This window comes from Neophocaena asiaeorientalis, unplaced genomic scaffold (genome assembly GCF_003031525.2).
Source record: "Neophocaena asiaeorientalis asiaeorientalis breed wild unplaced genomic scaffold, Neophocaena_asiaeorientalis_V1.1 scaffold254, whole genome shotgun sequence".
Taxonomy (NCBI): domain Eukaryota; kingdom Metazoa; phylum Chordata; class Mammalia; order Artiodactyla; family Phocoenidae; genus Neophocaena; species Neophocaena asiaeorientalis.
Window position 1 is genome coordinate 48945 of NW_020174705.1, and position 12207 is coordinate 61151.

The following is a 12207-nucleotide window of genomic DNA, read 5'->3' on the forward strand; positions in this document are numbered from 1 at the left end:
GCTATTTTAATTTAATTGTCATATATATAACTGACGTTATCATATTAGTTTCAGGTGTATATATGCTACATGCTATTCTAAATGAAGGTAGGAACTTCCCTGGTGGTGCACTGGTTAAGAATCCGCCTGTCAATGCAGGGGACACGGGTTCGAGCTGTGGTCTGGGAGGATCCCACATGCCACAAAGCAACTAAGCCCATGCTTAGCCCACAACTACTGAGCCTGTGCTCTACAGCCAGTGAGCCACAACTACTGGGTGGCTAGAGCCCATGCTCCGCAACAAGAGAAGCCACTGCAGGGAGAAGCCTGTGCACTGTAACGAGGAGTAGCCCCCGCGCACCGCAAGTAGAGAAAGCCTGCGTGCTGCAACAAAGACCCAAGGCAGCCAAAAATAAATAAATAAACTTTTAAGAAATTAAATGAAGGTTGTGAACAATTCCAGGCCTGGATCTTTAATCACCAGGATGAGTACTGTACAAAAAATGGCTAGGGGGCTTCCCTGGTGGCACAGTGGTTAAGAATCCACCTGTCAATGCAGGGGACACGGGTTTGAGCCCTGCTCTGGGAAGATCCCACATGCCGCGGAGCAACTAAGCCCGTGCACAACTACTGAGCCTGTGCTCTAGAGCCCGCGAGCCACAACTACTGAGCCCACGTGCCAAACTACTGAAGCCCGCGTGCCTAGTGCCTGTGCTCTGCAACAAAAGAAGCCACCACAATGAGAAGCCCGTGCACCGCAATGAAGAGTAGCCCCTGCTCGCCATAACTAGAGAAAGCCCGCGTGCAGCAACGAAGACCCAATGCAGCCAAAAATAAATAAATACATAAATTTATTTTTTTTAAAAATGGCTAGGTGTGGAACTGTTGTGTCTAAGGTTGACCGTTGTAAAATACTGATAGATATTGCCAAGTGGCCCCCTGAAAATGTACCAACTTCTGCTCCCACTAGATGTGTAAGAAAGCCTGTAGCCCTCACCAACTGTATACACTATCAGTCTTTTAAATCTTTGTCAATCTAAAAAAAAAAAAAAAATCTTTGTCAATCTGATAGGCAAAGACATTTCAATGTTGTCTTAATTTGCACTTGAGTATCAGTGAAGATAAGCATCTTTTCATATACTTATTGGCTATGTGCTCTTTGGGGTACCAAATAAGGTCACATTTCAGTGTGTCCTTGTGCGTACGTTTAGGTGTGAGTGTGCATGTCTGTATTCTGTGCATCAAAACAACTGAGGCACAGTCTAGAGGCCCCAGAGCTGGTTTCCAGTTTCTCTGGAGTCTGAGAAACCAGGACCCATGGAGAGATGGAATCAAAGGCTCAAGTCCGTGAAACACCTTAAGAATGACCAGGGGCATAATGATACTTCTTTCTAATATTTAAATTTCAATTAGCTTGGCCCCTATCTTACCTATTATAAGCACGTACTTTCATACTCACTGGTGCCATCCCTTCCCTAGTATCCTATCAAAAGAGCTTCCTTCTCTCTGTCAGGTTAGAACTTACTACCTTGAGACCAGCAGACCACACACCACCCACACCACAACCCCACAAGGAGACACCACCAAGGCTACAAAGGTGGGTTATCATGGACACTTAGATGCGGGAAGAAGGCCAGTGCCTCTTTGCCCAGAAGTGTTCTGACGGCACAACCTGACACCCCACCCCCTCCCATAACAAATGGAGATAAAAAGAAAAACAACATCCATAGATGGAGGGTAAAAGACCATACAACCAGAGTCACCAAATACCTGTTGAAACCCAGCCCCTTGAAAGAAAGGAACAGCCAATAACAAACACCACTGGTCAGACATGTCCTAAGGATGTTATATGTGAAGCTACATAAGTCCTCACAACCCTATGAGGTAGACCAGAGGTTAGCAAACTACAGCCCACAGGCCAAATCCACCCCACCCTTTAAAAACAACCTGTGAGCTAAAAATAGTTTATACGGAGAATTCCCTGGCAATCCAGTGGTTAGGAATCTGTGGGCAGTCCAGTGGTTAAGGCTTTCACGGCCGTGGGCCCAGGTTCAATCCCTTGTGGGAGACTTCCCCGGCAGTCCAGTGGTTAAGGCTTTGCCTTCTAACGCAGGGGGTGCAGGTTCGATCCCTGGTCGGGGAGCTAAGATCCCACATGCCTTGCGGCCAAAAACCCAAAACATAAAACAGAAGCAATATTGTAACAAATTCAATAAAGACTTTAAAAATGGTCCACATCGAAAAAATCTTAAAAAAATGAAAAATAAATAAAGTCCCAATCCCTGGTCAGGGAAATGAGACCCTGCAAGACGCGCCTCACAGAAATTAATTAATTAATTAAGATAGTTTATACATTTTTAAATAGTTGGGGGGAAAAAGCTTAAAGAATTATACGACATGTGGAACTACTATGAAATTCGGATGTCAGCATCCAGCTTCACTGGAAGACAGCCACACCACCCACTCGTGTTACCTGCAGCTGCTCTCATGTGCTGACAGCGAAGTACTGGTGACAGGGCTTCCAGCCCTTGCTCTGCCGGCTCACAACTCAGCAGTGACCTTAACAGCATTTCAAAGGACACCATACGGTTGTATCCATTCTCTTTATTCTTTTTTTTTTTTTTTTGCTTACTATGAGTGCACACCCAGCATGTCAAAATAAGAAAAGTGGGCACAGAATGTCATGTTTTTAAGGCACAGGGCAGTGCAGACTATCTTGTCAGCAAACTGGATAGCAGAGCAGTGTTTATCACGCAACGATACCACAATGGTCGACGTTGCCAGACCGAGCACTCGTCACTGGCGCGAATCTCAACACCAAACAGAATTCCTGGACTTCCCTGGTGGCGCAGTGGTTAAGAATCCGCCTGCCAATGCAGGGGACACGGGTTCAAGCCCTGGTCCGGGAAGATCCCACTTGCCGCGAAGCAACTAAGCCCGTGCACCACAACTACTGAGCCCGCAAGCCACAGCTACTGAGCCGGCATGCCAGAGCTACTGAAGCCCGCGCGACTAGAGCCCGTGCTCCACAACAAGAGAAGCCACTGCAATGAGAAGCCCGAGCACCGCGATGAAGAGTAGCCCCCGCTTGCTGCAACTAGAGAAAGCCCGCGTGCAGCAACGCAACACAGCCAAAAATAAATTAATTAATTAATTTTTTTTAAAAAAAAAGAGAAAGTGCTCACAGGCTGTGAGTCTGCACTGCACTATTCACCTGCAAATATGCTGAGGAAAACATCTGCATCTCTCACCACACTGCATCTACTGAATCCATCAGCAATGTCAACAGTGAACTTCCTCTGCTCTCATGGCCTGAACCAGTATGAGATGCATGTTTGCAACGCTGATGACGAGGAACACTAACTCTGAACCTCAATTACGCAAAATGGTATCCATTCCTTTCATCAGTGGACTCGCATTACAAAATATTGTAGGATTATATTGTGAATTTCTTTATAAGACTTTGTTTTCTTGTGTTTTCCTAGATTTTGACTCTTGACCCACAAAACCCAAAATACTTACTATCTGGCTCTTTACAGGAAAAGTTGTAAACTCCTGAAATAGACTATTATTATCTCCATTTTACATAGGAGGAAACGAACTTGACAGGCAGGCAGGCTGACTTCAGAGGGCACGACCTTCGCCACTGATCCACGCTGCCTCCAACAACAAAAACGAGAACAGGCATCTGAGGAAACGTAACTAACTAATGGCACAGAAAGAAGACACTGAAGATAACAGCCACAGGATAAAACCACATTTGCAAATCCAGCACAAACTGCTCTGAAACAGAAAAAATTGGACACAGTGAGCTCAGGACCTGGTCAACCATCAGGTGACTCATACAGATTAATAGTTTCTTGGAAAGATAACAAGTTTCAAAAAAGTAAAAATCTGTATCAGAGACATAAATTTAAGTCCCATTATTTCATAAGTGAGACTTCATTATGAAGAGAATAGATACAGGAAACTACATTCAATATCCTGTAATAAACCATAATGAAAAATAACGTGAAAAAGAATACATGTACACATAACTGAATCACTTTGCTGTACACCAGAAATTAACACAGCGTTGTAAGTCAACTATACTTCAATAAACTAAAAAAAGAGAGAAATCTGAAAAAGCAATTAAGTCTGAGCAAGAAACCAATCCATCAATAACCAAGATCCTGTCCCCTGCTAGCCCAGGGTGTCCTTTTTCTCTTTAGAGTAGAAAGATAGACACAGAAAGTATAAAGTGTAAAAAAAACATACTACCTATTAAGTTTATTGCAATCCTAGGAAAAAAGAATATAAATCATAAAGAAACAGAAAACCATGTTACTCACCATTTTGTAACTAGTTTGGCCCTAAGTATAGTAGTCAGTTTTGGAATCCTGTTTTGGGGGTTGATGTCTACTTCTTCAGGCATTTAAAACACTGAGAAGGTGATATTAGACTTTTAACTTTAATTAAATTTTCAGAATAAATTTTGATTAAATAAGTTTGCAATTAACAGTTTAAATACTGAGGGACATCTAATGTACTAAACTACTAAGTTTTACCTTATTAGTTGTGCAAACAATGTAAATGTTTGAGTGTCGGCTGATGGTGAGAGAATGTCAACTGCCCAATAAACGTAAAAGATGCAGAACAGGACCTTAAAGTTATGGATACTCCTCTCCACACACACAGTCTCCTGGACATTAATGAGTTAATCCACTGACTGGGAGATGGGCTACATTTCCTCAGCCCCTGGCCAGCCACCCTAAAAGGGTTAGCTTTCCACCACACTCGCAGCTGGGAATCCACCCTGGGGAATACGGTAAGCAGACGCTGACACAGCTGGGCCAGCCTGGCCCTAGTCCCGCCAGCGATGTCCACACTGAGCATTGCAGCACTTGTAGAAGGTGGTCATGGGCTCATCTGCAGAGCGGGTCTGAAGCTGCATGAAATAGGCACGAGGATGTTCGCATTTGGGACACGGCTCTGGCAATGAGAAAAACAAACAAGTGACCCATGTTTACTTAAAAAAATGATGCTTGTGACCAACACACTTGTTAGAAGTAGGTGTTATGTGAAAGACAGCTCATCTGGAATCCCTTGCCCAGGGTGCCCTGCACCACGATTTAAGGTTACCGACAGCGTTATCATTCCCACTACGCTCTCACACTGAGGGAATGAGACCTGTGATCTTGGAAACAGTCCTCCTTTCCCTGGGTCCCTTTTCTTCAACTCTGGCTGAAGACTGGCTAGAAACACCATGTGAAAGGTGACACGGCTGCCGTGTGCATTACAGGGTCCATGCCCTGCAAATTCCCCTAAAAAGTGCATCTCCACCACCTGGTAATGGACAGGCCCTCTCATCTTCCCAAAGGAAATCCCAATGCACGACCAATCCACTTCCCCTTGAATTTAGGGATCCGTCTCGGCAGAAGTTGTCCAGGCTGTTCTTATCAAGATCTCAACATACATCCCACGCCTTTTCAAAGTGTCCCAAGGCACGTATTTACTTTCACTGAGATTTCAATTTGAGAACCTTGCTTTTGATGGAAATGCCTTCAAACACTCTCAAACACCATTTTGGTAAGTAATTCATCTCCTAATGACAAATTCTGCCAGTGCTGGATTTTTAACATAGCAGATCTGGATGTTCCCTGGGGGAAAAAGACAGCAGTGATCATGCACTAGCTCTTCCTCCTCTCAATACAGGTAATGTCTAGGGCTCTCCTTCCTTCTTTGGTCACATCTAATCTCTACCAGAAATGAATCAAAACTTGGAATAAATATTTATTTTACTGAATGTTTAGTGCAGTTTAATACTCTGTATCATTAACTTTTAGAAATCTGTATTAGAACAAAATCCTTAAACTGTTTTTTTATTACTCCAATCACATCCGCTAAGTGCCTGCTATATGCCAAACGCTCATTTGTGCTCTCACAATCTATGACTGTGGATTAGCCCAGACAAATCAAGGACACCCTGAGACTCTTAAGTCAGGTCTGAAGGACTCCAAAGCTTGTGCCAATATTGTTTGCCTAACAGATACGTTAATAATGAGAAGAAAACACTTTCTAGTTTTAGAAGCCCACTTCACACAAGTACATCACAGACTCTGCCGCACAGTGGCACAGCCAGCAGCCTCATCCTTACACGCAGCTCTGGAACAGAAAAGGTTTTCCCTCTCACCTGCAGTAGAGTCAACATTCTCCCAGGCAGCTGCTCCACCGAGCACATCATCCACTTCTTTCAGCTTTGGATACTTCCGATTTGTTACCTAATAAACAACAGCAGGTCTTCAGACTCTACAAGTAAGTGAACGGTACAAACCTGGGTCACCAAACCATACCCGTCCTCAAGTGTCTCCCCAGCCTTCGCTTCCTTCCTTCAACACAAGACTGGAGGAATACTAAATGAAAGCAGAGTTCCTGCTGTCACAGAGCAGGATGCTCCGTCAGAATTTAGAGGATCCGCAATTGGGATGTCCCCAAAAGAAGTGACAAGATCTCTGCAAGGATTGGATGAAGCAACAGAGCAGGAGGAAAAAAATGGCTTAGGTGTGACCCTCTTCTTTTCCCACACCTCTAAGATACTTGGTAATCCAAGATAAGAGAACCAAATACAACTGAAGCCAAAAAGGAGTCCAGCCACTCTCCCCAGGCAGAGAGTTTTCTGTTTTCCAAGTTTTACCAGACGTCCTTGAAATGTCACCCTTTGCATAGTTTCAGACTCTAAACTCCCACAACACAGCTATACGGTGGAATAGTATACAAACATTAAGAATGAGGTAGTACCAACATGCTCTACTTCTAAAAATTAAAGCTGTTCTAAAAAGGAAAGATGCACTACCGAGGGAGAGTAATAAAGTGTGCATCACTCACGTAATGAACATCCAATACATTCCAGTTGTTCAGACTAGAACATAAGAGGGAACAAGACTGAAAAATCCCTGCCCTCCTACAGCTTATGCCCTAGTATTAATAAACAAAGCGCATAAGTAAATTGCAAGGCGTATTGTAAGGCAAATGAGTCTTACGGAAAAAATAAAATTAGGGGAAGGAGCATAAAATTTAGAAAGAGGCTGCAATTTTAAATAATCCTTTAAGCAAAGACACGAGCAACGACTGACATGGGTACCTAGGGGAGAAGAACGACCCAGGCGGAAAAGTCGTGCACAGGCTACAGGAGTAGTGCCCGTTCCGGGCGGGAGCGCCTCGGAGAGGCTGGCGTTGCGGGCAGAGGGCCCGCTGGACGCGAAATCTGAGCAGAGGATGGGCGGGGAAGGTTAGGGTCGGCCTCCGCGCTGTGCGCGCCGCGCGGCCGGCCGGGGCCCACCTTGCGGGTGACGTTGTGCACATAGGGGCAGGTGTTGCAGGCGAAGCGGTGGCAGCGCTGCCCCTCCTCCACGATCAGCCCGTTCCCGCAGCCCGGGCAGAAAAGCAGCATCGCGGCGACTAGCCCGGTTCTCCCGGCAGCTCTCGCGACCGTTCGACGCCGGCGCGCCGACGCTCCGACGCCCCGAACTCCCATTGGTCCCGGCAGCCTCCCCGCCCCAACCAGCCCACCAATAGTCACGCCGACTTCGCGCTCCCAGGGAGCATTGCGGCTGGCCGACTCCCAGTAACTCACTTCTCATTGGTCCTCGAGGTAGCCCCGCCCCTCGACGCCCCGAGGGAAAGTCTGCGGTGGCGGTCCCCGCGCATGCGCGCCGCACCACGGTCGCGCCGACCGGCCGTGCGGGCTGAGCCCGCGGGAGGCTAGGCGGCCTGGAGGAGGCGGGGGCCGCGGCGCGGCGGGAGCCGCAGGAGGACGAGGAGGACGAGGAGGAGGCGCTGCCGCATTCCGAGGCGGTGGACGTGTTCCAGGAGGGTCTGGCCATGGTGGTGCAGGACCCGCTGCTCTGCGACCTTCCGATCCAGGTGCGCACGGGCCGGGGGCCGTCGGGGCGCGGACGGACCCCGGAGTGTCGATGGGGGCTGCGGCCAGAGGCCTTGGGATGGCGTCTCCGGGCGTAAACGAGGGTCTAGGCTCCGGCCCGGCCTGGGGGCGAGCGAGGCTCTGGCCTCTGGCGCGGAATTTAAAGGGGCGCCCAAAACCCCCACTAGTTAACACACATGACTTTTCAGCAGTGTTTTTAAAACGCAAAGTTGGTTTACAAAAGCCTACGGCAAACAAAATAATATCATTTTCAAATAAAAGATCACTGTCACTGGTTTTTCCTTTCTCCTCAATCTTCAGCGAGTTTTGGCACTGTCATGTTTTAAAGTCCTTGTTATTTTGCCCATCGTGGAATTTTTAAATTAACTTCTGTTGTGTTAACGGTTGTATTGACATGTTTATCTTTTACCGTTTTTTGGTGCCCCAGCCTTGCCTGGGGCCCTGGATCCCGATGATCAGGGGCTCTCAGGCCGGAAGGTGGGGCCCAGTGTTCCTCCTCCCACCCAGCACCTGGCCCGGAGGAGCCAGGGGCTGTTCCTCAAGGCGATTCGTTCTCCTTGTCCATTTCTCCCGAGCGTCCATCCACTTCATAGAAAACGTGGATAAGACATGAGATTAAAGTGCTGAAAAACCGGGAAATCCTAACATATATGCAAGAACCTCCCAAAAATGTGGCACCACTTTCTGAAGACTATCAGCTGTTTTTCTTTGTTGTTTGGGGTGGTGAAGAGAGCTCCCACCTCCAGCCTTGGTCTTTTCTAGGTTACTTTGGAAGAGGTCAATTCCCAAATAGCACTAGAATACGGCCAAGCAATGACAGTCCGAGTGTGCAAGATGGATGGAGAAGTTATGCGTAAGTGCTGCCCTCCCCCTCAGGCCGTGCAGTCTGAACCTTCACGGGAGATGTTAGCAGGGTTGGTCAGTGGAAACTCAGGGCCATGCCCAGGGGTGTTGGGGCAGCCACAAGCTCCCCCTGCCCAGCCTTGAGCCTCAGGAAGAAGCTTCTGGGTTCCTCTCCTGCCATCTGAGGCTGTGGCTGTGGATTCCCACCACGGATCTTCTCCCATCTGTGCAGCTGTGGTTGTAGTCCAGAACGCCACAGTCCTGGACCTGAAGAAGGCCATCCAGAGATACGTGCAGCTCAGGCAGGAGCGCGAAGGGGGCATTCAGCACATCAGCTGGTGAGTGCAGCCACAGCTCCTCCTTGCAGCCCTTCCTAGGAGCTGGACTTCACAGGAACTCTTGCTGGACATGAGCCTTTTCATCACCTGGGCTCTGCTCCAGAGTGCGGCCTGGAGCAACGAGCTCCCTGTCCCGAGCCTCGGCCAGGGCAGGTGCTTCTGTGTCACGAGCCCTGCCTCAGCTGCTCTTCACTGACATCACCCCACCCAGGCAGCTGGGTATCTTCACGTGAGGACACCTTAGGGCACTTGCGGTGTGCCTGGAGGTAGTTTCCCTGGTTACAGATGGTGCAGCTGCCAGCTCCTCGCCTGGGTGCTCTCAGCTCTCAGTCTCCTTCTGGATCAAGTGTCCCGTTAACTGTGTCTTGGTACAGCCACCCATTTCATTAGCAACGTGGGTTTGGCCCCCAGCCACCCCATGCATCCCTTTGAGAGCAGTGCGTCCTTGAACCTGCCTCAGGCCTGGTACACACAAGGTACAGGGAAAGAGCCCAAGGAGGAGGCTGGCGGCCTCAGGCCCCGCAGAGCTGAGCGCCTTGAGCCCTCCTCAGGCACAGTTGCATCCCAGCTGCCCTGCTCACCCTGCTCGTGGTTGACTGAATTCCCATCTTGCAGGTCCTATGTGTGGAGGACGTACCACCTGACCTCCGCAGGAGAGAAGCTCGCAGAGGACCAGCGGAAGCTCCGAGAGTAAGTTCAGGCTACGCCTTGAGCTGCAGGGAAGTATCTGGTCTGTGGCCCTCTGATTCCCCATGCCCTGCCATTCGGCTGGGGTCCTCTCCAGAGGCTCGTAAGGGAAGGAGGGATCTTAAATCAGTTCCTGGGGAATGTGTGAGACCAGGAGAGTCCCTGTTTGGACTGAGGCCCTCCTGCAAGGAGCTCCCTGGAGGCCTCCCTGCCAGGAGGACGGGAGACAGAGAAGCAGTGGAAGGGGCCCTGCGGCTCCTCTCCAGCAGCAGTTCAGGGCTGCACAGAACCAGGAGGAGAGAATTAAGAGTGTGCATGGCCCTTGCCATCCTCCTCACCTTCCCGGACACCATGCTCTTCCCACCTGGTCTCCGTTATCCCTCACAAGCCTCAGGTGAGGAGTCACAAATGTGCCCTTCTGTAGATCGGACACTCTGTGCTTTTACTTCTCTTTCAGTTATGGTATCCGGAATCGGGATGAGGTGTCCTTCATCAAAAAGCTGAGACAAAAGTGAATCTCCAGACATGGAAGACCCTCTGTGCTGGAAAAGTGAATCTCCAGACATGGAAAACCCTCTGTGCTGGTGGCCGAGCTTTTCCCCGAGAGGAGGAAGCCTTGGCCACTGTGCCATTTTCCCAGAAGAGTGTTGAGATAGCCTCACCCCAGCTGGACCCACCTGGACTCTCAACGTGAACCCCAATCCCATGGCGGATCCCACAGGGCTGTGGGCCTGGCCCTGTATACAGAATAAACCTATTTGCTCCTGAGTTTGGAGAGTCAAGCCACTGTACGGGGGCAGGCGGGACTGGCGCTGCCCCTCACAGTGAGGAGGCGAGGGCAGAGAACGTGCAGGCACGTCACATGGTCTGAATGCTGCACCTGAGCCCTTGGCCACCCCATTCCCCAAGCCATACACACCTGTCCCTGTAATCTCTGCAGCAAGGAGAAGGTGAAAGCTGAGCGGCTGGCTCTCTGTTTCTGCTTGTGGGGAAACAAAGGCCTGTGTCTGAGCCCAGCCATGGACAGGGCCTCCAGCTTCAGCCTAAGGGCTCACCTACAGCAGTGCCTTCACCAGCTCCTGTAAAGGGTGGTGGCTCGGGGCTGGAATTGGAGCTGCCAGCTGGGCAGGGAGGGCTGGGGTGGGGCGCCTCTCAGTGTGGGTAGGGAAGTGTGACTGTGCATTCATAGGTCCTTGTCCCTTTGTCGCCTACCAGTCCTCCTATAGAACAGGGACAGGGTGTGTGCACTTGGCTGAGGACTTTCCTGGGAGGTGTACGTGACACTGAGTTCCCTGTTCTGGGGACTTGTGAGTGGGAGGCCTGGGCACTGAAGGACCTCCCTCCACAGCCTCCAGCCAGAACCCGGAAAGGAGGAGGCAGCTCTGGTCAAGTTAGTGGCAGCTAAAACGCTCCCGGTCCATTTATTGGCCACATGAGGTGGTCGTCGAGAGGCTAGTTAGAAGGTAATCTCGGGAACTACTGTGATAAATGCCCGGAAGTACGAGGGGTTCAACAGCAGTGAACACGGCACAAGGGGTCTGTGCAAGGGGAGCAGGGCTCGCAGGCGGAGTCCCGAGCCTCAGGCCTGGCCCCGGCCCACAGGGCACACGGCCCCAGCACCCCACCAGCTCAGTGGAGCTGAGCGTCCAGCTCATACTTCTCACAGAACTTGTCAGTGAAGGGGATGCAGGTGAGGAACTCACACCACTCACAACGCACGGGGTAGAAGTAGAAGAGGACCACCAGGCCGGCCAGGAGGCCCAGGAAGACCGCCTGAAAGACGATGATCTGGCAGCGCTTGCGGTACAGGTCAAACTTGCCAAAGCTGATGTAGGGCAAGAAGGCAAAGGAGAGGAAGAGGCCGCTGACGAAGCCCGAGATGTGGGCGAAGTTGTCGATCCAGGGCAGCAGCCCGAAGGTGAACAGGAAGAGCACCACAGCCAGCAGCTTGAAGAAGGCACGCCAGGGCCGCGCCAGGACCTGCCAGCTCTGGAAGAGCTCCACGAAGAGGCAGGCCAGGATGCCGAACTGCGAGCCGGCGGGGCCCACCTGGGGGCATGTGGGTGCCTGTGAGCCGGTGGGCCTGAGCGGGTCGCCCCGTCCCGCTTCCCTCCGCCCAGAGTGTATCGGGACAGGAGCCAAGTGGAGCTGCTCCCAGGCGGGGCGCTGTAGGAACTCGACTCTGTGGTGGAACCAGTTCATGCTGGGCAGCAGGTGCACGTAGGAGGGCCCCACCCTGGGGGCAGCCTTACCTCTGCCCGGTATGGCAGGAAAATGGCACTGGCCAGGTTACCAGTGATGCCACTCAGCAGGTAGATGATGGCTATGCGGTGCCAGCCTGCCAGCTTCTCCAGGTCCCGCAGGACAGTCATCTGGAAGCAGACAGACACCAGGCAGTGCAGGATCCTGGGGGGGGGGGGGGGGGGCATTCAGGGGGGA

The 12207-nt window shown here is 50.6% G+C and overlaps 3 protein-coding genes across 5 annotated transcripts in view; 1 reads left to right on the plus strand and 2 right to left on the minus strand.

Annotated features, from left to right (window-relative positions):
- Window positions 1-4222: 4222 nt before the first annotated feature.
- Window positions 4223-7480, minus strand: POLR3K (RNA polymerase III subunit K). The gene is made up of 3 exons (XM_024759693.1): window positions 7298-7480; window positions 6152-6239; window positions 4223-4950 (listed from the first exon to the last, which is right to left on the minus strand). Exons 1-3 carry the CDS (start codon window positions 7406-7408, stop codon window positions 4823-4825), a joined length of 327 nt encoding a protein of 108 aa, XP_024615461.1. The 5' UTR covers window positions 7409-7480; the 3' UTR covers window positions 4223-4822.
- A 183-nt stretch (window positions 7481-7663) lies between these two features.
- SNRNP25 (small nuclear ribonucleoprotein U11/U12 subunit 25) lies at window positions 7664-10536 on the plus strand. Its single transcript, XM_024759357.1, has 5 exons — window positions 7664-7881; window positions 8663-8753; window positions 8976-9081; window positions 9697-9771; window positions 10226-10536. Exons 1-5 carry the CDS (start codon window positions 7840-7842, stop codon window positions 10281-10283), a joined length of 372 nt encoding a protein of 123 aa, XP_024615125.1. The 5' UTR covers window positions 7664-7839; the 3' UTR covers window positions 10284-10536.
- Window positions 10537-11154: 618 nt separating this feature from the next.
- Window positions 11155-12207, minus strand: part of RHBDF1 (rhomboid 5 homolog 1) — a 20144-nt gene continuing 19091 nt past the window's right edge. For all 3 annotated transcript variants that reach the window (XM_024759806.1, XM_024759807.1, XM_024759808.1), the window contains 2 exons: window positions 12021-12174; window positions 11155-11817 (listed from right to left, as the gene is read on the minus strand). In XM_024759806.1, coding sequence (XP_024615574.1) covers window positions 11398-11817; window positions 12021-12174 — 574 coding nt within the window. In that variant the 3' untranslated portion in view covers window positions 11155-11397. The remainder of the gene's footprint in view (window positions 11818-12020; window positions 12175-12207) is intronic.